We start from the raw sequence: 26,955 nt of genomic DNA on the forward strand, positions 1-26,955 counted from the left end.
TTGTAAGAATGTATAAAAAGCATGCATGCTATAATAAAAACAGATTTGAAGCATTCTGAAAATGGAGTGTGTTCCTTTGTATTGTCACTCAATTATGACAGAGTGATACCAAAATTTTAAAATAGGTACCTTTGCTAATTTACTGAAACTCCCTTCATGTAAGGCACATTATCAGTAAACTGCCCTGCTACTAAAATTGGTGTGTTGCTGATTCAAAGGCAAAGATTACACTGTTACAATGTATAACTGATTTGTCAGCATAACACTTTGATTAAGAGGCAAACACAGTTTACCTCCTCAGCAATTAATGTTTTATATATCATACATGATAAACATGATTGTGAAAATGATTGTATCAATAAAATAAGATATATCTCATAAAAGTATTCTAAATCTAAACATTTTCTTCAGTCTTTTTCAAGAAATTGGCACTTAAATTATATGCATAATAATATGCTGTGATTCCATGAAAAGTTTTTTTCAAGTAATAAAAATCAATGTTTCCTGAATAAGCTTAAAATTCACCTACAGTAGTCTATGCTACTTTAGTGTTAAATAATGAGGTAGCACATTGTTCCAAAATTGTTCTGGATTATGTAAACCATTTGCTACATGACGTTTGGATTTCATGTTTTGTTTAGAGCTGTTTGGTAAAGCAGTACTTGCTGTCTTTTCTGGCTTCCTGGGTTTGCTTTTCTTTTCTGGAAGTTTACTACTATAATTTTTCCTTTTATCTTTTGTTTTTTCCTCTTCTTCTTCCTCCTCATCCTCATCTTCTCCCTCATCCTCTTCTTCCCCCTCTCCTAAATCCCCTTCATCCTCCTCTCCTTCTCCCCCCTCTTCCTCTTCACCTTCTCCCTCCTCTCCCTCTTCCCCTTCTTCCTCCTCACCCTCTTCCCCTTTTTCTTCTTGCCCCTCTTCTTCTTCCTCCTCACCCTCTTCCCCTTCTTCCTCTTCACCCTCCTCCTCTTTTTCCTCTTCCACTTCACCCTCTTCCTCTCTTTCCTCTTCCTCCTGACCCTCTTCCTCTTTTTCCTCTTCCTCCTCTTCTCCTTCTCCTTCATCTTCTTCTTCTTCTCCTTCCTGTCCTGCCTCTTCCCCCTCCTCTACCTCTTCTTCTTCTTCTCCCGTTTCCTCATCTCCCCCTTCTTCCACTCCTTCTTCTTCCTCCTCATCTTCCTCTTCTTCTTCCAGTCCCTCTTTTCCCTCATCTTCTCCAACACTCTCTTCTTCCTCTCCTATTCCCTCACCTTCTTCCACTCCTTCTCCCTCTTCATCTTCTCTTTTCTCTTCATTTTCCCCCTCCTCTTCTTCCTTTTCATCTTCTTCCCCTTTGTCCCCTTCTGCTTCTGCCCCTGTTCCTTCCTCTTTCTCATCTCCTCTTTCCTCTTCCACTTCATCTTCCCTATCTTTTCCTTCTTCCACTCCATCCTCACCCACTTCCTTGGTTTTTGTATTTGCATCTTCCTCAATCTGCTCTTCTTCAGATACCTCTTCTTCCCTCCCTGCCAGTGATTCTCCCAACTCCTCCTCTTCACCCTCTTTGTCTTTTTCATTTTCCCTTTCTTTTTCTTCTTCATCTTCCTTTACATCTTCTCCTTCCTCTTCTGCCTCTACCTCTTTTTCTTCCTCTTCCTGGGTATCTTCCCCTCCTTCCTCACTTTCATCTTTTCCCTCACTTTTAACCTGCTCTTTTTCTTTTTCAGTGCCTTCCTCTTTCTCATACTTCTCCTCCATATCCTCCTTTTCTCCCTCACTCACCATTTCTTCTTCCTCCATCAACCTGCCTTGCTCATCTCTTTGCTCTTTGCCATCTCGTTGACTGACCTCCTCAGCCTCCTCTGCACCCTCATTCCCACTGTCTCTTTCAGCCTGTGATTCTTCTAGTTCATTTTCTTCCTCATTATCTTTTCCCTCTTCATATTTTTCTACTAAAACTTCATCTCTGTCTTTTTTAACCTCACTCTCTTCTTCCTCCTCTAGTTTACCTTCACTGTCAATTGCTTCATCCAGTTTTTCTTTTTCACTTTCACAGTTTTCATTGCTTCCATTCTCCTGCTCCTGATCAGATTCCTCCTCATTCTTAATTTCTAACAGCCTATCTTCATCAGGTTTAGCATCAGAGCTTGTTTCTTCCTCATTCAGGCTTTTTAAATCAGTCTGTTCTACACGTTCTTTCTCATTGTTTGTAGCTTGTATCTCCTCAATCTCACTGTCTTTTTCTAAGTCCAGATGCGTCACTGTCCTCCTTGCCCTCTGCACAACTCTGTGTTCATAGAAGGCCTCTTCCTTAAGTATATATTTTTGGAGATCATTAGTACTTTCCTCAGTTGATGATGATGATGAAGTTATAGATACTTGTTTCAAAAACTGATGCTTTTTTTTAAGCTCCTTCTGTTCTGCACTACTTTCTTCTACTGTGACATTTATTCTTTCGCACTTGTCAGATTTTTCAACACCATCCTTTAGTTTGTTTTGACTATCTGCTGTTTTTTGACTCCCTTGCTTTTTAACAGGACTATATTCTTGTACAATTAATGAATCAGTCTGGGGCTGATCCCTGGGAGCAGAAGGAAGTACCTCTATTTTAAGGGATTGCTTAGATTTAACAGCTTTTGGCTTTTTAGTGGAAGAATTTATTTTTTCAGTCAGAATTTGATTTTCAGTGGGAAGATTGTATGTTGCATCCTCTTTGAAAAATTCAGGATTTTCCACACACTCTTTTTCCCTTTTCACTAACATGCTTTTGTCCTCAGCAATTTCTTGAGTACCACTTTTCAAAGTACTATCACTTTGTGCATCCTCAGATTTACCTTTCTTTATACTTCTTCTGGCCACAGGCTTCCCTAAAAAGGCACTACTTTTTTCTAAATCTTGTCCAGTTGACTCTGAAAGTGAAGACTGCTTTTGTAAAGAGCCAGACTCTAATTTTGAGCCCTCCTTTGTGAAATCAGAATCCTTGTTTTTAAGCCCACCCTTACCATCTCTTTTCAGTTTCACATTTTTATTGTTCTTCTATTCCACATGAGAAGCAGAAAATTAAAAAGAAAGAAAAAAAGCATTAAAGACAAATGGCAGCAAAAGAAAAAGGTTACAAAAGCATCTGAACAAGAAGAGAAACAATTTGTGAGAGGGGATTAAAAGACAGCATAAAAGGTAGAGTATTTCACATGAAATGAATTTACAAGTGCACACATTAGAAAAACTAGAGCAGGGGCAATGCATGAGGCTGTGCAAGCAGAAGGAAATTTATACAGTTCTCTTACACCTTCCTCCTTTGGAAATCTTCTGATGCACTCATTGTTATGCTCTTTCTAAGAAGTTTGAAAATCTGTTGTCTTTCTGCTTTAAATTTAACAAATTATGAATTTAAAAATCTAAAATAAAATCTTAATAAAATAAAACAAAGTGCTGAAAAGCTGGGATCACTTTAGGAGTGAAATAAAAAGTACTACAAAGTACTTGAATTTCATAATTATTGCTCCTCTAAATATACTTCACGGTGAATATCTGTAAATAAAATCTTTATTTACACTGTGTCCCAAAATATTTTCTTAGCAACAAACCAGTAGAAATTTATGTTATCATGTGAAGTTACAAGGTGTATATAATAGCCTCTTGCTTCTTAAATTGGTGAAATATTACACACTCATCTCAAACTGCACTGGATATGTGGAGTTCTAGGTGCCTGTCCAAATTCTCTCTGCCTTCATGCAGCTTCTTTGTATTTTAGGTCATGGATATTTAGAAAATTAGCAAGAGGAGGTCTATAAAATTTGCCCAACTTTTTAAAAACTCAAAGCAAAAATAAGGAAGTACTAGGACAATACAAGAATTGCAGATTTTTAAAAACATCAGTATCAATATAAAATATGCAATTATTTACAATACCTTCTGTTTTTGAAGTGGTGATAATTTTAAGGACCAGTCACCAGTATTCAACTTCATTGCATGTGTCTGCAAAAAAAATAAGATCTCTATTAAAAAAATTAATATATTTAATAGAGAAAGTAGCATCAAAGCCCAGTTTTACAAAACAGAGCTAGTTTATGAACATTCTAATATTATTGCACAGTCAGGGTGAGACAAACCTGTATGATCATTCAGTTCACCTGTTTCACCTCCACTCCATCATTTTCTGCTTATAAAGAGTGTGGTGAACAAATGTCAACACCTAAACTGTCTGCAGAGACTGAGCACTACCCTGACCTTTCTTAGAGCCCACAGGCATGTTTGAGATCCACCTTCCACTCCCTGTGAGGTTACAAATAGAACCTTACTCCATGTTTTTATCATCACAAACCTAAATCAACAGCCAGTTTGGCACCACAGCCTTGAAAGAACATCTTCAAAGAAATGTTGCACAGCAGAATTTTTCCTTGGAATCTAATGCCTTTATCTCTTCCACATAAAGCAAGAAGCCAAAAGGCAACATAGAATACTACTAAGTGGGAATATATAATGAAATTTTGCTCATTCCTTGCCACATATTCCAAATGACAATATAATAATACTGTCTGCTGTTGATTGTTCACTGCTCGTGGTTTAACTATATTCTTTTTCAACACAGTGAGCATGGACAGTTCTAGTTTCAGATTCCCAATAATTTGTATCATCAATATCACATTAAAGGTTTTTCCTCCTCTTGTCACATGTGTCAATAAGATGTGTGTTGCCACAGCCTAGAAAAATTGAAAAACTATGCTGTAGCAGATTTTTTTTCATTCAGATCCAAGAAGAGCAACCATTTATCTTGTATTTTGACAAGTTTGCCTGATAGGCTTTTTTTTCAAATTTATGTTTAAAATTTTTAAAATGTTTTAAATTGATTCAGGACAGGTATAAAACTGAAAAGGAGAAGGAAGTCTAGCACATAAACTGTGCAATAGGCAAATAATGCTTCAGTAAATTAATGGAGGCCATGCTGTGTATTGGATCTGATCACATTTTTTTCTTGTAAATCAAAATGAAGTTTATTTAACATTTATAATGTTAAATAAATGGCATGGACAAACAGACTGTTAAATTACTAAGTACTTTTAAATGCAAACAAATAATAACTCCTGTAGATGTTCAATCCCTCCAGCATAACTGTGTCTGTATTAAGGCTAGGACATGTCCCTTATGCTGAGAGAACAAAATGTTTTGGAAAGTTGTACAAGTGAGAAGGTGAACATGTTTTTTAAATAAAAGAAATATGTAGGAACAAGCTGGGGGAATCACCAAATAATAAAAATGTCTGGATTTTGGCCTTCCCTTTAATATGATCCACCTGTATTAAAAAACCTCTTCTTAAACAGAAAAGATGTCTTCTCATTTCCTGCATTTCTCTGTTGGAAATCATCAAGAAAAGCAAGGTCAGAGATAAAGATTGTGATGTGGCCTCCAGCATCCTTTTCCATTCCTTCCTGATTTCCAGAGCTAAAGTGTGGGGAGGCACTGCACTACTTGGACTGCTTCATATCACAGTGCCACTTTGAAAATTAAAATATATTTTAGCATTGGGTGATGATGATACAAAATGCATGTTCATCTAACAGAGTGTCAGTATGATGTGTGTCACATATGATGTTCTGGTAGTCAGGAATTCTGACTAGAATTCTGCATTAGAACCTGAAATACAATTCAGATTCTTTGGCTCCCCCTGCAAAAAAATTACTGAATATAGATCCATTACTGGAATATATTACCATATTTAGGATGTCAGTTGTATCCCCAAGGTTTCTGTCAATATTTTCATTATCTGAATCTTGTTCTGAAGAGACTTCACTAGGTTTATCTTTTTGATGATTATTTTCTACAAGGTAAAATAGGGGCAAATAAACAAATGTTATAGGAACAAGCACTATATAGCAAACAGAACACCCCACTCTTATAAAATAGAGATTATTCTTATTTTACTAGCATAGAACTGAACTCCTCAGATTCTTCATTCCCCCAGCCCAAGACACAGCAAAATCACTTTCATCTCTCTTTAACAACAGAGGGAACTCAGCAATCTGGTCTCAGTGCATGGTAGATCTCTGACCATTTCTGCAGGCTTTCACAGCCGAGATATTACCTGGGAGAAAGATTCTTTTGGATAATCTCTTTAATAATAGTGTAAACATTTGACCAAAGTAGCTGCAGTCGTGTTATCTCCATTGCACATTATCTACGTAATGGATGGAGAGACTGAGTTTAATGCAGCATTATAAAAATGTTCCTACATCATTAAGATCATCAGGTCTATGACCATTTTGTACAGCACAAAACCTGAGGTTTTAGGTCTAAGAAACTCTAAAGGAAATTCAAATTTCACTGCGCTGCTTTCCTGGAACCAAAAATGATAATGGATAGGCTGGCAGATTTAAAAATAACCATCTTCATTCCATTAATGAATTCTTTTCAAATTAGATTTGGCTGTCCAGTAAATCTGAACTAACAATTACACAGAAACTCTGCATCCTGCACTCTTCAGCATTGCTCTTTCTAGGAAATCACAGAGGCCCAGGATGCCAGACAAGTCCAGAACTGCCCTAGAGAATCTGTGCCAAAGTCCAGTGCTGTATTATGGTTATCCAGACTCTTCCATCAGCTAGAATATGGCAAATCCTTATTATCTTAGATAACAAAGGGTGAAGAGAGAATACTTCTGCATTTCCAAGTGAAGAAGAAAGATCCTGTAAGAATTAGTAGACCTCTTTTCTTATGTTTTCTTATCCAAGTTCCTTATAGGCTTACCAATGTCCTTAACATTATTCCCAACTTCTTTTTTTTTTTTTTTCTGTAATTCCTTTTTGTGTGTGTGTGTGTGTGTGTGTGTGTGTGTGTGTGTGTGTGTGTGTGTGTGTAAAAACAAAGTAAGTAGTTAATGTTCTTACAGTATTTTTGTGAATCTTATTTCTAAAGGCTTAAGGAACCACAGGAACAACCAACAAATTGTTTTTCTTTCATTCAAGCCTCCTCTTAATCTTTAAACTTGTTTTGCAAACATGAACAGTGTGAGGCAATTTTTGTCTGCATTTCTCTGCTTTCCTGCCTGTGTGCTGCCAGACCCTCCTGAGGTAAGACTGAACCTGAACCTTCTTTCAGGTTCCACCTGGACATTTGTTTATGAATTATGAGAGTCAAACCATTCTTTCTTTCTATCAGAAAACAGCAGCAAGATGTGGGGACACTTCACCTTTCTCATGGTCTCCATCCCTCCCAGACTCAGCTTTAGGATGACTTCTTGCAGAAAACCAGAATGGGCTGGTGTTGCTTGCCATAGGCAATGAAGATTTTAAGAAGCCTTCCCCTACTGCAGGCAGAGTTTGTGCCATTCGAGCAAACTGCTCTGGTGACCTTTCCTTTAGAAGACAGAAAAAACAATAAATTGAGAAAAAGGCTAGAAGAACAAAATGCAAACAATCTCTCATACTTAACAGTGGTATTTGCTGTTAGCTTGGGATAGTGTTTTAACTTAATAAGCAGAAACAAATATCTTTAAAAATTTTAATTATTTATAGTCCTAGAAAGTGGGAAAGCAGAAAGCAGGTATGTAGAAGGGATTTTTAAGATCATCTCTATGCAATGACTTCAAGCAATCCTAATTTATAAAAAAGGTGAAAAATAACTTTTTTTATCTGAAATGAAAAACTAATCTCTCAAATAACATCAAGGTATTTAATCCACAACATCAATACATGTTTATAGAATAAATTCAGGTTTTGGTAGAGTTAGTTCTCAGACAGGTAAGTGAAATGATCCAATTCATTATGATATTTAAGGAAATCACATGGAATGTGTAGTGGAGATAAAAGAGCAGAAAGTAATATTTTAGGTAGCTACATCTAATATTCTCCTTTGATATCTTATAAACTATGAAATTCTTTAACATATTAAGGATTCAGAGGGAACAGTGAAAGAGTCAGGTTCTTGCTATTTTAAAAAAAATATTTTTAAGTTTAAAAAATGCAAAGAAACAGGTTCTACATTTTCGAACAAAAAGAATTACAAACCCAATTTTAATCTCTTTCACACAAATAATTAAGCAAAATCCGACAAACACCTACTTTTTTTTCAATTTTTGGGACCAGGCTAAATGTCTATTTTTCATATTATACATTAAAATTAAACCCTTAGTTTAACTAATATATTTAACTGCTTGGCATATGCTGTGATTTTAGCTTTAAAAGTGCTTTTGACTCCTGAAAGAAGTATGGCAACTCTGAATATCTCTGAGCTTACCCTCTCTCGACGTCGCATCCGTGCTGCTGATATCTGTAAAGTGTTTGCAAGCACAAAGTCCCCTCTGCTTTGAGAGGTAGCAGCAGCCAAACGAGGTTCATATAAATCTTCCAAGGGTATTTCAGATCCTTTAGGTCTTGGAGCAGCAAAAACCAGCATGTGACAACCCCCACAAGCAACCTACAGCTCAAAAAAAGATCTGATTACTTCATTTGCAAATATCAAGGATGCACTTTTCTTACAATTATCTCTAGGGACTTAGATGATAAGAAAGAAATGTAGTAGAAGTAAGACACAGCAAATGGCTTCAAATTTAGTTCCCAATTACACCAGCAAAATAAAAGTATTTAATTATATTTATTAGTCACTAGTGATCTATGTTCACTTCTTCTTAGTTAAATACAATGCATTTGTACTGAACAGAACAAAAGACTGGACTATCAAATTTTTTACATAAAAGATAGCAAAGATATTTCCACTGATTTTCAAGAGACTTTAGCTATTTATTTTGATACAAGTCACTTGAGAGCAATAGTGAGAGTTTCAAACCTAAATTTTTTATCACAAAATCAGCAAAATGTAAAATAAATTCAACACCCTCCTGTAGACACAATATTATTTCATAAAGATCAGAGGTTTCACTTTTTAAAAAGTTTAATACTTTCACTGCTTCCAATAAAACTTCCTTCACCTCTAATTCCAGTAAACAAACAGAAGTGATCAACAGACTTGTTGCAAATTTCCTTCAATCCTGAATCTTGTTAGTATTTTTGATGCTGGCAATTTTCTGACATTTCTTCCACACCTCAAGAAGCAGATGACAAAACTTCCCTTACACAATTCTCAAAAGAAAAGACTATTCTTGCTTTCTTGTCCAGTTTGGATTAAAAAAACTCTCAAATTTTCTTGAGGTTTAAAAATAACCCACTGTACAAAAATTGTCAAAATTAAAAAGATTACTCTCTGGTGTTTACAGAAAAGATATAAATTTCCCCATACTTCCAACCATCCAAGAGTAATAAATCATTCAGTTTATAAGCTACCTCAGCTCTGAAAACCAAAACACCATAGCACAAGATTACTGAATAAAATCCTATAGAGCAATCCTTGTGTAGCCCAAGTCAAAGACATTCTAAACTAAATGAACACTGTAATAAGCATATATAATATCCTCTTTCCTTCAGTTTCTGTTGTCCACTAATTAAATGTTAGAGAAAGAAACAATTCTATAAGGATATTTCAGCTCAGATTAATAATGTGCTTTATAAGAAGATAAATATTATGATGTCTGAGAGGAATGAACAAAAGTTTTACCAAAAGGACTGTGAACTTCAAGAAATTGTAACACAGAGTGGGATCAAACAGATTTGTAAAACTCTCTTCTCCAAAGCCTAACTTGCCATGTCGTCCATCTCCAAAAGTAAACATCAAGCCATTCTCTGCATATGGGAATAAAAAGGAGGTTAAAACAAATATTCAATAGAAAACCAGGACAGAACCATTAAAAAGTAACAGGCTATGAAAGTAAGAAATACTTAGTTTCAAAAGCAAAATCTGAACAATTATTTTAGGTCTTCAACAGATGAATATTACTAAAAAATATGCATGTTTTCAGACAAAGTACTGTCTGAGATGTTGGTCTAGACAATTTGCAAAAAAAAAAAAAAAAACTGCCCTGACAAAATAATAAGATTTAAACTATACAGAAAAGCAATGGCTTCTAAACAAGAATATTTGTTAGCAAGGCATAATGAGGAGGTTATAATTCCCCAAGAAATACAGAGTTATGCATGCCATGGCTGTGTGTCAGAAATTCCTGTTGAATTCACATTCCTCACTGGCTCATTTCACCCTTAGAACCAGTAATGGATATGTCTGCTACTGCTCATTGTATAAGGAAAGCTTTTACAGCATAATAGAGAGTTGCTAGAAGTGCTTCCAGAATTTTGCACTCCCATACCTGCTATCACAGCAGTGTGATTTTCCCCACATGCAATGTTACAAACTTTGTGCCTCTTCAAGCGTTTCACAGGCTTTGGTACTGAACTTTCAAACACAAAAGTTCCATGTCCCAGCTGCCCATACTGTCCAAGTCCAAAAGTATAAACATCTGTCTCTGAAATGATACAGGCAAAGTTAACAACAAATATGCTGATACATATATTATTTATACATATATTTATTATATATTATTATATTATACATTATATTATTGTATGTATATATTATATAGAATATTATATATAACTCATAATAATATTATATTATTTATTATATTATTATATTATTCATATAGCCAAATTAATATTTATTTATAAATAATTGTATTTATTATATTATTTATACATTTATTTATTAATATAATAGCCTACATTCTATTCTCCAAATGGAAGGCCACTGACATAAACATCATTAAAAATGTTTAATTAATTAAAAATTTGCCAACTAATCAATTACATTTATCAATTATTAATATACAACAAAATTTAAAAAAACAGGAATTGAAGCACTGAAGTATACACAGAGAAGAATTTTAAATGGTTCAACGTGTGATATATTTTCTAACATAAATGCAAAATAATCCACTAATCATATGTACACAAAGCAAAGTTTAAAAAATGTTTGGAAATTTACATACTGCAATCAATTCAAGACTACAATGTTTATACATTCATATACATTTTCACAATAGCCTCATCTTAATTACTCATTAGCTACAAAAACACTGTATGGCCCTAAATATAATAGACAAGATCTCATAATTTTTATGGAAGAAGAGACTGGAACAGTAACAGAATAGGCTTCCGTATTCTGTTCAGCTACGAAATCAGCCCTTCAATAAATACAGAGAACACTATAATTGTGTTATCTTGTGACAGAATAATCATCGTTCCATATTTATATTTTGTCTGTTTAATAGACTGTGTGTGCCAGGAAAAAGAATGAGAGCTTCTCCAAAGCAATAAAGATTCCTGGTGTGTCCATCCCTGGCATTACATCACTACAGGGGAAGACTGTGAAGCTTGGAAATCTTGATGAGGTCATGCTTGAACAGAGAAGTTCTTTGGGAAAAAAGTAGAAGCTTTCCTAGAATTTTGTTTCCTGACCCTTTTGTAGGCAACAAAGGAAAAGTGAGAGAAATTCTACTTAAAGCACTTATGAAAAAAACCGAGAAAGATTATGAATTGACAAAAAATATTCCATATTTAGTTAAAAGAACTTTCCAACTTCAAAGGAACTGCAATGAAATAGTAACACTATATATGGAAATGTTCTTTCTAGGAAAGTCTTTTCCTTTCTGTTCCTTATAAATTGTTCCATAATAAGATGTCATGAATTCACACCATAAACTAAAAAGTGCAATGGTCTCACATTTTTTATAAACTGTAGTATTGAGGAAGCGTGCTTTTTAATAAATATAATGGTAAAGCTCCCTCTGCTGGAAATTTTAGTGCAAGAAAGTAAAACCTTGGGAGCTTTATAAAGTAAAAGCAGTAGCAAGAATTTTCCTGTCATATTTAGACTTCCTGCATAAGAATCAAGAAACTACACCGGAAAGACAGGAGCTTTCTCTAAGCAAACAAAAGTCTCATCTTTATTTTAGTAAACTGCTTTCTCAGGATGGCTGATTCAAAAAATTCTGTTTAGAAGTACTGCATTTCTTTAAACAATTATTTGGAAACTGGCAGATATGTTAACTACATGGCTTTATCTGATTAACATAATTCTTTGAATGAACTACAAATCCTAGCATGAAACATGCAAAGTCTTCTGCATTTGTGTTGAGAGGGAGATGTTCTCAAATGTTAACTTTAAAAGTGCAGTATTGTGATGTCACACTGCTACAGTGCAAGCAATTATTTCTTTCTTTTCTTTCAGTGTTTCTACTGAAAATGAGGAAAAAGGCCAATCCCAAGCCAGGTCAGAGTGCCTTTATATGACAAATAATTTCTTCTGCTGTCCTCATAGACCAGGGGCACCTAAATATTGCTCCTCCTTCACAAGAATTTGCTTCTTAGTGAATTATCAAGATAGAGAAAGAAAAAAACCTTGCACCTTTCTTAAATGATTTACCACTCTGGTGCAGAAGTGAGGTCACACCTTATGGGATTCAGCTGTTTGTTTTTGCTCTCACACACGCTTAGGATGGTTCTTGCACGCTGGGCCTCAAAAGATGAGTTTGGACTCTAGGTTTTTTCGGGTTTTAGAATTGTTTATTATTTCTTATCTACAAAATCTTTTCTTTGCTTGACTGGGATTTGACTAGCACGGCAGCTAAAGGCACTCTGACTTTGTCCCAAGGCGGGCACATCTTTTATAACAAAAACTACGTATATCATATTTACTTTTTATCTTCAATACTTATCACTCTCGTCACCAGGTACACCCTCACTTTAGATTAATTTTCAAGTGCTAACACCACAGCAGAAGATGGACGACAAGAAGAAGAAAGAATAGTCTTGTGACATGCTTTGATTCCTCCATCTTGTCTCTACAACTTCTTTGTACTAAAACTTCAAAATTTGTAATTTACTCTATAACTATGTTTTCTTTTCACTATTCACACTTGAGTGATTCTCATGGGTTCCATCTCCTTATACATTGGAGGCACATCCTTAGATGGATCAAAATTAAACTACTAAGTGCTCTTGGCAACATTTTAAGGCTTTCGAGCCTCTCAAGGGTTCTCTCAGTAGCTCTGGACATTAGGAGTGATGTGCTGAGTTCTCACAACACCTCACTAATAACCCCCTTCAGTAGAAATGAGGTATTTCCTCCCATCTGTCTTTACAAATGCATGGAAAGAGAAGAGTATGGAAAAGCAAGCTCACACACTTGATAAAATGACAGGGGTGAATTTCATCATTCTGAACACAACAGCAGCCCATGAGAGAACCCTTGAAGGATAAAGAGAAATGGTTTCAGAGGTTGCACAGAAGACAATGGCTTTGCTGTTCCAAGTGACCTCCAGCACCTGAGTGCTGGAAGAGCTGCTTCTTTACTTTCTATTTCCCTTTTTGGAAGAAAGAGGATATTTCCCAGTAGCTGTGTTATCTTCCATCTTTGCAAGTATCTTTTGTAATTTCTGTCTATCAATAAACAGTCCTAGGCAAAAAGCTATATAGCTTTTATAATATTTTTAAAACATGCCGTTTGCTGACAGAATTGTATGAGCTCAAAGAATGTTTTTCAGAATCATGTATTCCCTGCTATGTATCTAAGGCTACAGATGAAGCTAAAAAGTCCACAGAATTAAAAAGGAAGCAGACAGGTAAGCTTATATCATAGCAACATAGAATGGTTTGGGTTGGAAGAGACCTTAAAGATCATCTGGTTCCAACCTCTTGCAATGGGCAGGGATACTTTCAACTAGACCAGGTCACAGCCATCCAGCCTGGCCTTGAACACAGCCAGGGGTGGGACAACCACAACTTCTCTGGGCAACCTGTGCCAGGGCTTCAACACTCTCACAGTAAAGAATTTCTTCCTAATATACAACCTAAACCTCTGTCAGTTTGCCATTCCTCCTTGTCCTGTCACTCCAGGCTCTTGTAAATATTTATTGTTTCTCCATATTTCTTGTAGGCTCTGTTCATATACTGGAAAACTGCCATTAGATCAGCCCAGAACCTTCTCTTTTCCAGGCAGCACAACCCTAAGTCTCTCAGCCTTTCCTCACAGGTAGGTGCTGCATCCCTCTAATCATCCTGGTGGCCTGTCCACATAAATTCATTCCCCTTGAACATTACCATTATTATTATTATTTTTACTACTATAAATATTATGCCAATGAACTATTCACTCTCACAATAGCTTTATTTTTAAACAGCTTATGCTGATAAATGTTACTGCAAAAAATCAACTGTCAACACAATGTTCAGTATTCAGAATTAGTAACTGGATTTGGGGATTTCAGTATAAATAGTATACAGACTTAAGAATGGTTTGAAAAATCTAATAATCCTATATGGTCTGAATTGTGAGTTCTGACAGGAAAAGGTAGAGTTTTTACATCCTTTTTGTTCTCTTTCAAAAGGGTGCCTTTGCTTTCTTTTATTTTTAAAAAAGAAAGAAACAGAAGATGAAAAATCCAACATTTTACATACTAATGCACTAATGTTCTTATGTCAAACATTCTATTCTCAAAGGTCTGCTTCACTTTTTCCTTTGAAGAGCTATCTTTGCTTTCCTTCCTTTCAGAGAATAAAGGAAGTAATATATCATTCTATAGAAAATATTATTCCCAGAGGATCTGTCCTCATCTGAAAAAAACCTGCAAGATATTAAGGCCACTCCAAATAATCTGTTTCTTCTTTTCCATTTTTTAGATTCAGATTCATTATTTTTCTACCTTTTAAAACACCTTATTGCAAAAAGCACACTAACTGGGATTGCTGGTCTCCCATTTTTCATTTGAAAGTGATGACACCAACAGCTTTTATTTGCAGCAGGAAGTACCTGCAAGCATTGGGGTAGTCAGTGCAATTTTTTCAGTCTCTGAGAGAATGAATCTGAGATGAGGACAGGATCTTCTCAGACTGGCTGACTGACTGCCATGGAATGAAAAGCTTTGTGCCATCAAGATTTTGCATGATAGAATTTTTAAATGCAATTCTGCTTATTGTCTAGAACAATTGCAAATATTAAAGGCAGAGGTAACAATACAGCTTGTAAAGATGATGGTTTCCAATACCACACTCAACATTTCTAAAACCAATCTTTTAAAAATTGGGCTTTTTCCTAAATTATTGCTCTCAACAATTTAATTCTTGTTCTCTGGGAAAAATAATTGAGTTTCTCAATTTAGAATTTCAGATGAAGAAAAACCCAAAGAATTATTTTAACATATACTTTCTACCTTTTACTCTGATGCTCATAGAGATTCCAAGCAGTACCTTGATTTAATAACCCAGATAACAGTGGTTCTTACCACACAAAATTGCCAATAGAATAGACAACAGTCATAAAAAAGAAATCATATGAAGTGCTTTGGAACAGACTAATCACACATGAGAATCAGGAAGAAACTTGCCTTATACTCTGTAAGATAACTGAATTATGCTTTCTTCTAATTTGATAAACTCTAAGTAGAAATGATGTCAAGAAATGAGCCAAGATGAGCAACAGTTTTTCCATATGACATTTTCTCTTGTGATTTTGCTATGTCAAATGAGATAGATGAAGCAAGGGAATATTCAGTAGTCACACACTCAATTCTCATTTCCTGGACTGAAATGTCACATCCTTAAAAACTAGAAAGACCCTGAAAGGATGAAAACCACACCAGTACACATTGTATTACTAAAGGCAAGCAGCACCCATTTTCATGGAGCATGACACTTGAAATTCAGAGGTTCTTCAAAGTTGTATTACTTCTTAATTTATGAAAATGAGCTTAAAAGTGGTGTAAATGTTTCTGCCCTTCTTTAAAGGCATCTAATCAGAATTCTCAGTTTCTGGTCACACCACCTCAAGATGTAATTTAGGACCAATTTCAAGTGAAGTTTCTGGTGCAAAGCCATTGATGTATGTATGTCACAGTCCCTTAAAATTTTTAGTATTTGTATCTACCTATTTTTGCAACTTTTTTCTCAAATTTTGCTTTGAGTCAGAAAATGCTCTCTATGCTAGCACTTCTGACTAAGTATCTTTCATTTGAGACAGTATTGCCACTATTCTCTACTGTTTCACTCAAAAGTGTCTTAGTCAGAAGTTCACATTTGTCACCCATTTAATAACAGCTGAATCACACTAAAAAAGATCTGATTTTTTTACTCTTATCACAACTATTCATCTTCAGGAAATGTATTTTGTTGGAGGATATAATTTTCCTCTTTTTGTGAGTCAACTAGGTCGTCTGGTACTCAACACTTTGATCATCAACTGCCAGCTCAGCCAGCATTGAATTTCTTACTTACTTCTACTAAAGAATTTATTTCCATAAGCAAGCAAGTCTTACATACATGTATACTTATTACAGTATTTTCTTCATTGAATTTTTTCTATGGCATTTATATTTCCCTCTTTGTTCTAGCTCTTGTACAGATTTCACTATAATGATGATGGTATCTGAGTCTGTATCTTTCTTCTAAATCTCTGTAATGGTCATGGGTTATAATGATTATTTTTATTACATGAAACAGCATTAAATCAAAATATCTATTGGCTGAATTCAGATTTATGGTTAAAAAAATAATCAATGATGATAATGAAATTCTTTCTACAAAACTTCACTTTATAACTCATGAAATAATGCTATGGTTTATGCATTTGTTGGTCCCAAATTTATGGCAGTTTTTTCCCTAATAATGATAATCTGATTTCACATAAAGAAATTTATTTTGTGACATAGAATGCTGCCAGGGTAAGACTGCATGTTGGTGGAAGAAGGGAGACAAAGGCACTGAAATGTTGACAAATGTTTGCATTACTTCCTGGATTAGCTACTGATATTTCCTCTTTATAGTTTTCCCAAAGGAATTTTAACCTACACAGAATCTTGCACCTTGAGTCACTTCTACCTGTACTCTTTCCAATAGCTTGCAGCACACCACTCACAATCTCCCTCAGTTAAATTTTCAGTTTATATTTTAGAAAGTTTGGCTACATAACCTTGAGTGCACATCACAGGATTGTCAAGAGACAACTACAGAGAACCTTCAGAAGGCAGATTTAAGGACTGATATCTATACATCCAACTTGGTTTTACAGTTTTATCATTTTGGCAGAAAAAAAATTACAGTCCAAACAATTTTACACATGTTATATTCATTACAAGCTAAAGCTGATATTTTTTAAACTATCTTCAGGCAAAGTCAAACTTACCTCACCTGCTTCTACACCACTTTAGGTCAGGATAGGATTTGTGGAAAGAAATTGCTGTCACTGCTTTGCATGTATGCCTTGGAAAAGCTCAGTCACCACTGGCAGACAACCATTTAACAGTTCAGTAACACACAGCATTTTCCAAGTACTATAAATGTGGCCCTGTGAATTAATATGTAACATTTGTATTTGCTCATTTTCATAGCCTGCACAATATGACAAATGTATATGTCTGTACTAGTTTCATATTTATGCTAAAGATTCTGCTCAAAGGCACAAGCAAATTCTGTATCACAATAAGAGATATTTAATCTATTCAGGCATGCAGCAGATAGTGAAGCTACTTGAAAAGTGACTTCCTGCATACCTTCCTAAATATTCAAGAGCATTTAAATTTACTACAGAATGGAAGCTTTCCTCTAGAATTTCCCTCTCAATGCAATAACAATTTCCTTAGAGGAAAGAAACATCAATCATCTGTGTTGCACCAGGTGGTGCTGGCTTATTACAATTCCGGTAAGAAAGGCACTCAGCTTCTTCTTTATAGTCTTAGCTCCAATAAATAGCATTTTAAGAGAACTATGTAAAGTTCTCTTAAAATGCTATTTATTGGAGCTAAGACTATAAAGAAAAAGGAAACAGGATCAATAATCTTCTGTCCCTTTAGAGGCTGGGAGTCCTGAGCTGTGTGGAATTGAAAAGGACCCCAGCATGTTGTGCAGATCCTGTCCATGGAAGGTTACCTCAGTTTGAGCTCTTACAGGATTTTCTTACATCCAAAACCACTCTACACATCATTTATACTGATAAATTCAGCATTTTATACTGAATAAAAAGGTCATTCACATTGCTGAAGTTTCAGATAAAGCAAGGACAGGCAAGTGGTGTCAACCAGGAGCTGCCTGGAAGCCCCTCTGTTACCTCGTTTTCTGGGGTTCCATGATGAGGGAAGAGACGAGAAAGTTGACTCCATGTATCAGAAGGCTTGATTTATTATTATATGATATATAATATATAAAAACTATACTAAAAGAATAAAGAGAAGGATTTCACTACTAAGCTATGCTAAGAATAGAAAAGGAATGTGTAAACTGAGGTCTTCTCAGACTGAGACCCGCAGAACAGGTGTCCTGTGATAGGCTCTTAATTGCAAACAGTCTGACGGGGCTAATCACAGACACCCCCCCCCCCCCCATTGCATTCCACAGCAGCAGATAAGAATTGTTTACAGTTTGTTCCTGAGGCCTCTCAGCTCTCAGGAGATGAAAGATCCTAAGTAAAGGATTTTTCATAAACCATGTCGGTGACACCCCTCTGTTACAATCACCTGGCCAAGTTCATCCTGTAGTTAAGGGACATGGGCAGTGCAGCACAGGCCTGCCTTAGCTGGGTGGTACATGGATTTCTACATGCTTGGTGTACATTGGCCTTCCAGTCAGGATCAGCATCCAGCATTTCGGTGGGATGTAAATTCTTTAGAGTTAATGGAGTCTAAATTACAGGGCTGTAAGAAGAGCCACTTGAATTGCATACCTGTCAGCACAACAGTGTGTTCTCCACCACAAGCAACCTTATTAACCTTTTCCATAATTCCTAGTACAGGCTGTGGGACTCTATTGTTCTTCAGTTGTTCAGGGAACAATCCCAGTTTCCCATTCACAGCTTCTCCAAAAGTATAGAGCTTACCATCTCCTGTGAAAATACAGAACAGATTGTGGTTTCTAGCACACACTCAGGAGCAAAAATGGGTTTTCAAGACTGTTGCAGACACAAATTATAAAGACAGAAAAGTGTATGAACATTACAGGATAGCTGGACATATTTTTATAATGCCCAAACAGCTGTGAAAAGCACAGAATTCACAGAATCACTGGGTTGGAAGAGACCTTCAAGATCATCCAGTCCAACCCAGCCCTAACACCTCAACTAAACCCTGGCACCCAGTGCCACATCCAGGCTTTTTTAAATACATCCAGGGATGGTGACTCCACCACCTCCCTGGGCAGACCATTCCAGCACTTTATCACTCTTTCTGTAAAAAACTTTTTCCTAATATCCAACCTATATTTCCCTTGGCACAGTTTAAGACTGTGTCCTCTGGTTCTGTCAGTGCTGCCTGGGGAAAGAGCCCAGCCCCACCTGACTGCAGCCACCTTTCAGGGAGCTGTAGAGAGTGATAAGGTCACCCCTGAGTCTCCTTTTCTCCAGGTTAAACAGTCCCTGCTCCCTCAGTCGTTCCTCACAGAGCTTCTGCTCCAAGCTCCTCACCCTCACTCTGCTTTGGTGGGACACAAAGGTGCTAGGTTTGAGTCCCCTGCAAATTCCAAATCACAATATTTAGCCTGCAATGAATGTAGCCACAGGAAAAACAAAACCATATACATCCCACTTCTGAGAGATGGTAATTCTCTCTGTAATCAGTATTTAAGCCAAATGAAGAATTGCTTGTAAGAATCTGAATTGAAACAGAAAATAATTTTGTATGGAATTTTGATGGAAAATCAACCTGCTCAAGCAGGGTCATCCCTGAGCACCTGGCACAGGATTGTGTCCAGACCTTTCTGGAATATCTCCAGTGAGGGAGACTCCACACCCTCTCTTGGTGTCTGTCCCAGTGCTCGGTCACTGCACAGTGAAGGAATTCTTCCTCATGTTCAGGTGGAACTTCCTGACCATCAGTTCCTGCTCGTTCCTCCTGTCCCACTGCTGGGCACCACAGAGCAGAGCCTGGTCCATCCCCTGAGCCTTCCCTGACAGACAGGGATGAGATCCCCCCTCAGCTTCAACTTCTCAAGGCTCTCTTATGTTCTTCTACACCTCTTTTCTAAGAATTTTTTGCAGTCATTTCAATCTGTCTGTGCTTCTTAAGAACAAGCAAATTACCTCAGCTGCAAAAAAGTAAATTTCATTAAATTTTAAACCTGTGAATCATGTTTAGGCTTCTCTGTTCAGATTGATTTCCTGTTTTAATTCTAATTTTATTCTTATATCTATGTGCAGAAATACTTTGCTCTTATTTGCACCAGCATCAATTTTCTGTTCTAAAACAGTAGCCCAATTAAAAAGATAAAAATCAACTGCAATGTGAGGTTTTCTGCAACCAAAACATTCTGCTGACAAAAAGAGATTTTAAGAGGAAAGGAGAAAAAAAAGGCAACAAAAAGAATGTTGCATTTTTTGGAAGGTAACTATTTTTTCAGTACACTTAGATCAGCCATATAATTCTAAAAACAAGTTTTAAAAAAAACCCCAAAAGTACTTGGGAGAGAACTACTTAGGCAGTTCCCTTTGAAGAGACCAGCAGTTCTTTTTAAACACTATTGCACTGAAAAAATTAATCCAATCACTATCTCATTAAGAGGATTAGAGATTCAAATGGCCAAGCCTCCCAAACTCATCAAGTTTATTACATTTTTTCCACTTAATAATCCAGCTAACAAAGATAAAACCATTTACCAAAGCAATTTTTGAATACATTACACATCCCTTTTAGGCAAATAGTGGTCTAAAAACTATGAAAAATAGCAATCAAGCATGAACAGAACCCAGTCAAACCCAGATAAATTTTGAGTGCAGTACACCTGCAGGCTGAGGACATGATGTACTGTACTGTGTGGAGTACACCTGAATTTTAAGGACACTCAGTTCACAACAAAACCTGTTACTTAATTTGTTCCTCTCATATGAGTCACACTCACAGATGTTGAACTTTCCCAAATATGATTTTCTGTATCACTAAACTTAAAATCACAGGAGCATATATCAAGCAAATGGACTAGTGGATGGAAAATGTCCCTCAAAGGAAAATGTGCATTCGAGTGCATAGATAAGAGACCTGCCTGGTGGCAAATGAGGAACAAAAGTGAATGGACAAAAGAATTGGAGTACTCTAAGATTTCTTGAATAAATGAAGAAGAAAAAGAAAAGAAATATTTATTAAGATCAAATTGGTTTAAACTGTCTCAAACACTGAAATTCAGAGCATGGAAGTGTTTGTGGGATGAATGATTCTTAAACCAGTCCTTGAAAATAATGACAAAATATATTAAAAAAAAGAATTCAAGGAACCTGCAAAACTCTATGAAAAGACACCTTCTCAGTAAGAATCTATCTTGACCTTGATTACAGTTACAATTCAGGCAGGGGAAACACTAGAAGGGGTCTAATATATTAATTTCCTTTCTGTCTCCACACATTTAATTCTGCTGTAGAAGCCAGAGGAGTGTGAGATGCATCAGCTTTTCCTGCTCTCCATCTCCCACAGTGGACAAATGAGCTGTACATGCTTGCCAAGCTTAATGCATCCTGAAAAATTGTCCCCTCCTGAGTGTGTGATCAAAGGAAAGTCAAAGAACGATCTGTATAAGTGCTCAAAATTGTTGCTACACTCTCCCAGCAGTTTATTTCTGTTGCTGATTTGCTTGAGGCAGAACCCTGATACTGGGACACAATGTCCAAAGCCTGCAAAAAGGAAGGAAAGAAAACACACTGACAAAAATTTTGAAGAGAGCTGGAAGGTACAGACTAAGAACTTCTTTTCTTTGGCAAATTCAAAGGAGAGGGAAACAATCATCTTTCAAATATGAACTGATTAATCAGACTAGTTCCTAATTTGCATATGGAATTGAGTTAGCCATTTCCTCTGCACGTGCCTAGTCTAAATTTCAGAAGTAGGGTTTTTTTAATTTAAAATATTCAGAATTTATTCTGTTATTTTATTCTACAATCACTTTGGCATCAGTGGAGTCCACATGTACATGGCAGATGACAGGTGACACACGTTCAGCAGTTAAATTGTCTGCAAAGAAAGCCTTCTAGAAAGCAGAAGGAAGAAGGGTGACATCACTTTTTGGAACTATAAGAGGCATTGCTCTTGTCTTTATAGCAGTTTAACACCTAAAAGTTAAAAGTCTACTAAAAAATCTAAAACCCAGCAATGTCAAAAAAAAAAAAAAAACAACTTCATTTTAAAAGGGAAAAAAAGCTGGCATCCATACTTCAGCACTTTTTTATTCAATACTCCCTTATTAATGAACATCCTGCCCTGGAGAGGGCACTCTGTGTCCACACTATGTTTTCTAGTGTCCTCATGAGCCACCTTTTAGTTTTAACCCAGATATGCCTGTGTTCCCAACAGGTTTTTCAGCCAGCACACACCTTATGTCAAACATAAAGAAATTAAGAAAGGGAGCCATATGGTGCCATGCTCATCAGTTCAGTCTGACAGCATCTACCAAGTCTGGAATCATGCAAGTATGTTACACTATTAAAGAGAGTGCATTATTTCATGTTTAAAACTCAAAATGTGGCAATTCTATAGTATTCTAATAACTGGTAAGTAACACATCCTGTGACTATAGTGTACTCAGAAAAAATGCATAAAGCTAATTTTTAAACACTGTGTAGCTGCACACTGACAGTAGTGCAACAGAAAATCGATTCTGCAAAAGTACTTGGATGCCCAGTATTAAATTTTTATGGCAGTTGAAGTATCAGTCAAATAAAACTGATGGCAAGGGGCCCAAGGAAAGTAATAAAAAAATTTATGCCTTCACCACAAAGAATGCCATGGGTGTGTCAATAGCTTCAGCAACATAGACTGAATTAATGCAGGACTTGCAGATACTAAGCTAAAAATTAAAATTTTCGACCTCATACTCAGGCCTGTTTAAGTAGTAATAGGTTCACCAACTCCTCATTTTCACAGGTGATATCCAGTTCATTCTTCCAATCAATATTTTAAGAAGCTCCATTTTTCTTAGCCAGGTACAAGCCTAAGCCTTTTTTTCTTATCCCCTTCCATCAAAAGTTTCCACTTCCTTAGGGCACTTGGCAGACACTGTTCTCTCTTTACTCTCAGATGTTTGTCCTCAACCCTTCTACTAATAAGAACTTTTATGACACCCTGCTGCACTCCTGGACCTTCAGCTCTTGGCTCAAAGGCAGAGATGCACACGTTAAGACTACAACTTTGAAGCAAGTATCTTTTTTTTCCCCTTCCATTTATTCTGAGTCCAGGGAGCTGTATTTTTCCTAACAGATGCTGAGGTCCTGATCAGTCCCAGACACTTAACTCATTTACTGCAATAAAAAGTTGCACAGTACCAGCCTAACGCCTAATTAATATTTGTCCACCGTATCAAGCTCTCATTCTGTTAACAGCATGTTCTCAGAGAGCAATAAAGTAATTTTTGAAGTCATTTGTATGTGGAAAAGTAACATTTATCAAGTAATCTGGGAAAGGTATCTGATGGAATAGCTCCTGGGTACCCATTAAAAGCTTTACAATCAAAACTATCGATCCTTTGAAATCTTTAATTACTCTAAGGGGACCAAACAGTAAAGTTTAATAATGCAAATCTACATGGCTGAGAGGAATTCATAGCTGCTCATACAAAATGCCATCAATTCTGGCTGATAATTCATCCATACTGCCATTATTAAAAGATGAGTGTAATCCTCACTTTGGAAACCAATGGAGAGCTGGGAAGAGAGAGGTGAAAGAAATAGGGGGTGGTTTGGTTTGGAGAGCAGACAACAGCTCACTGCAGCATTGCTTCTCCTTATATAACATACTGCCAGTTTAACTGACTTCAAAACTTACATTTTAAGACTGAAAAACAAACTTGGACAAGAATCTTTTACTTCTAACAAGATTAATATTTTCTCATAACATAACATCAGTTCAATATTGGTATTTCTAGAGAAGATACAGTTTATTATTTGATCATCAAAACAAAAAATACTCATAAAAAGTTGGATTTTTGAAACCATAGTTTTAATCCACAATATATGCAATAACCTTTATGAAAACAAACTGTAATAAGATATTTCATTCTTTCTAATGTACTTTCACACAACAGTGTGCAAATGCAGAAAATTAACAGCAATTTTTTTCTCTGTGTTATACAAAACTACATAGGAGCCTTTCTGTCCCATGGCAGTTTTTAACAACTATAGGATATCAAGTTTCAAACAACTATTTGATAACCACTGTCTTGTCTTCACTAACCACTATTCCCATTCTCTTACCTGTAATCAAAGCAGAATGATAATATCCACAGGATACAAAGGAAACAGGTTTTCCAATATCCACTTTGCAGGGGACACTGACAGAGGCTTCACTGGCCAGGCCAATCTGCCCTTCTGAATTATCACCCCACACAAAGAGCTGCCCATCCTCTAAAATGAAGACACAGATAGTTAGTAGATTTAATACAAAAACTAATAAAAGTTAATCTATATTGAAGAGTACTTCAGAAACTCTCTATTTGATAATACTGAATGTCAAGATCTCAAGTATATAAATGATAATTTAGCTCAATGCAAAAAGGAGTTGGAAACAAGAATGATTTCCTTAAGCTTTTTAAAAGTGACCCAGAACACTTACACATCAACCAACGTTAGGCCATAAATACCAACAGAAAAAATACTGTGTAAAAAATACTCCTTCAGAAAGAGGAAGAGACTGAGTGAGACAATTCAGTTGCCAGAGGTCAGTATGGAAATATTACAGTGAACTTAAGGCATCTTCTCATTCTTCCAGACTTATTCTCTCTTCTGACTTTGGTAGGCATCCCACTTATTCATGCCTTATCCTTCTGTTCTCCTCACAGGTGGTTATACTGACCAGCTTCATTTTGCTTTCCTTAAACTACAATAGAAGATGTTCCAGGTTTATTAAGACCAGCTTCTATTGAAACAAAGACCAATGGCAATAGTAAAACAATTAAAAAAAAAAAAACCAAACAAAAAAGGCAGTGAACAACAGAAAAAAAAGTCTGTAGATTCTTATAGAAGAGATAAAGTCTTCTCTATGCTTATTTCTTATTGGTGGGAAATAAGTTGTGAATAAAAAAGTACCACCTATAGTGCTACTAAGGTGGTGTTAGGAGTTAAAATAATTCAAAATTATCCCAAAAATCTAAAAAACTCAGGAGAATGTCAGCAATTGGCATAAAAAAACCCAAAACCAAACAAGCTAGCTAGCATCTCTCTCAAGTTCTGAAATTACAGCCTCAATAACTTACCCTAAACAAGTACAGAAAAAACTGCTTCACAGCAAGAGATGAAAAATTGCATTATGGGGTAATAAAGGACTACCCATCCAGTGACTGGAAGTATTATAACTGTGTGGATATCAGTATGTTGTGATGTATAATTCTGTCACCTGAGAAACAGGTGAGAGGCCCAGCCTCTCCCAGAATTAGTAAGAAATGACACAGCTGTGCAGCCTGAACCAATGGACTGCAATAGCTGCAGTAACAGGTAGAATTTGAAATGCTTAGTTTTCATTGGATTCATGTTTTGTAGCTGCTTTCCCTGGAAATAAACTGAAGATTTTTTTTTTTTTTCCATTTTGAGGGTATTCATTCCATTCCTCCTCTGTAAGTACTTCTACTAAACTTTCCCAAAAACTCTAAGACGTTCATGAGACACACACCCTTTACCAGACTGCTAAAACTGGAAATTCACTGTCAAAAAATGACTGTGGCTACCAAGGAAAGAAGACAGAGAGGATAGAAAATGCACCCACATATGCAGACAGAATGCTGGATTAAGTGTCTTCCTGGAACCAGGTTGGACACACATAAATAGATTTTATTAGCATTTGTTCTCACCAGTTACTGCTGCTGAGGTGTATGACCCAGCTGATAGTTGCTTGATCTTGTGCTGGCTGGTGAAAAACCTAATTAAATGAAATGTGGTCCTTTCCTCTGTGTCACCTAATCCCAACTGGCCTTCACTGTTACCTCCAGCAGCATAGACATTTCCTTTTTCTGCATACAGAAAAGCACAAGTAATACAGAGAAAGAAGAAACCAGAACAAGTGATTTAATTTTCAATGGAAAAAACATCACAAAACATTAGGGTCTGTTGCCCTGAAACACCCTCCAGCTGAAATTAGCAGTTTCTGTTGTAGCTTGGAAGGTTTTCCTGCACACACTTGGAGCAGAACTTCCTAAAGACTTCCTGCATTTCCCACTATTCTGGAAACTGATGTAAAAATAAATGTGATTGGAAGTTCAGCAAGAGCTCTGAGAAAATGACTACCAGTAGCCCTGGCAACCAGAAGCAGCTCCTTCCACAAATAATGTATATTTTGAGATAAAGTGGTAGGAAAAGGTTGCATGATGTCACACGCAAGAAAAACTGAAGCGGTATTAGTACATAAATTAAAGAAATTAATAACTTGATAGTTTTGAGTACTGTGAATGAAATAGATTTCTACTTAGTTTTTTTATTAGAAATATTTTACTTATTTTAATATTTAAATAAGTTCCAATTTAATTAACCAGGTACTTCTTTTTTAGAATCTTGAATTTAACACTGATGACAGATATCTTCAACTTTAGAGAACTTTAAGATTTATACTTTTAATTTTAGTATATTTCACATCTAAAGCTCTCATCAATGAAAAAACAGATGCATCCTATTATTAACAGAAACCCAGACAGAAATGTAATAAATAAACTGACACATAATGGCCACAAATTATCTAGCCAGTGTGTACACCCAAGGTGACTATATTTACCCTGTGCAGACTTGCATACTCGATTGTTATTAATATGTTCTATTTTATTTTAACAATCTTATTCACAGTGTTCAGGGTCTCCACGTATATAAACCTCCAAATAATCAAGCAATCCCCTTTACAACATTACTGAAAGCTAAAGGATTGCAACCCCAGAGATGGCTATTCCATTACATAAATTATAGAAGCATGACAAGAACCTTCATAAATTCTCTGTATGCTGTGTCTCTACAAATTTATTTTTAAGTTTAAATTTACAGTTTATTTATTTATAGCTTAATAAAGTAACTTTTCATTGAAATAGCAGACTATTTCATGTAACCAAAAATGCAGGAAAATTTGAAGACTTGAAAACATTCAGTTCTATTATATTTATTCAAATA

The 26,955-nt window shown here is 36.0% G+C and overlaps 1 protein-coding gene across 1 annotated transcript in view; it reads right to left on the minus strand.

Moving 5' to 3' along the window:
* Window positions 1-351: 351 nt before the first annotated feature.
* Window positions 352-26,955, minus strand: part of RPGR (retinitis pigmentosa GTPase regulator) — a 38,956-nt gene continuing 12,352 nt past the window's right edge. Inside the window, exons 5-15 of the mRNA XM_050975534.1 lie at window positions 25,659-25,817; window positions 24,070-24,219; window positions 18,571-18,729; window positions 10,172-10,327; window positions 9,526-9,650; window positions 8,212-8,391; window positions 7,166-7,331; window positions 5,691-5,797; window positions 3,892-3,957; window positions 3,267-3,314; window positions 352-3,015 (exon numbers count right to left, since the gene is read on the minus strand). Of these exons, the coding sequence (XP_050831491.1) occupies window positions 541-3,015; window positions 3,267-3,314; window positions 3,892-3,957; window positions 5,691-5,797; window positions 7,166-7,331; window positions 8,212-8,391; window positions 9,526-9,650; window positions 10,172-10,327; window positions 18,571-18,729; window positions 24,070-24,219; window positions 25,659-25,817 (3,791 nt within the window). The 3' untranslated portion in view covers window positions 352-540. The remainder of the gene's footprint in view (window positions 3,016-3,266; window positions 3,315-3,891; window positions 3,958-5,690; window positions 5,798-7,165; window positions 7,332-8,211; window positions 8,392-9,525; window positions 9,651-10,171; window positions 10,328-18,570; window positions 18,730-24,069; window positions 24,220-25,658; window positions 25,818-26,955) is intronic.

This window comes from Serinus canaria, chromosome 1 (assembly GCF_022539315.1).
Source record: "Serinus canaria isolate serCan28SL12 chromosome 1, serCan2020, whole genome shotgun sequence".
NCBI classification, from domain to species: Eukaryota; Metazoa; Chordata; class Aves; order Passeriformes; family Fringillidae; genus Serinus; species Serinus canaria.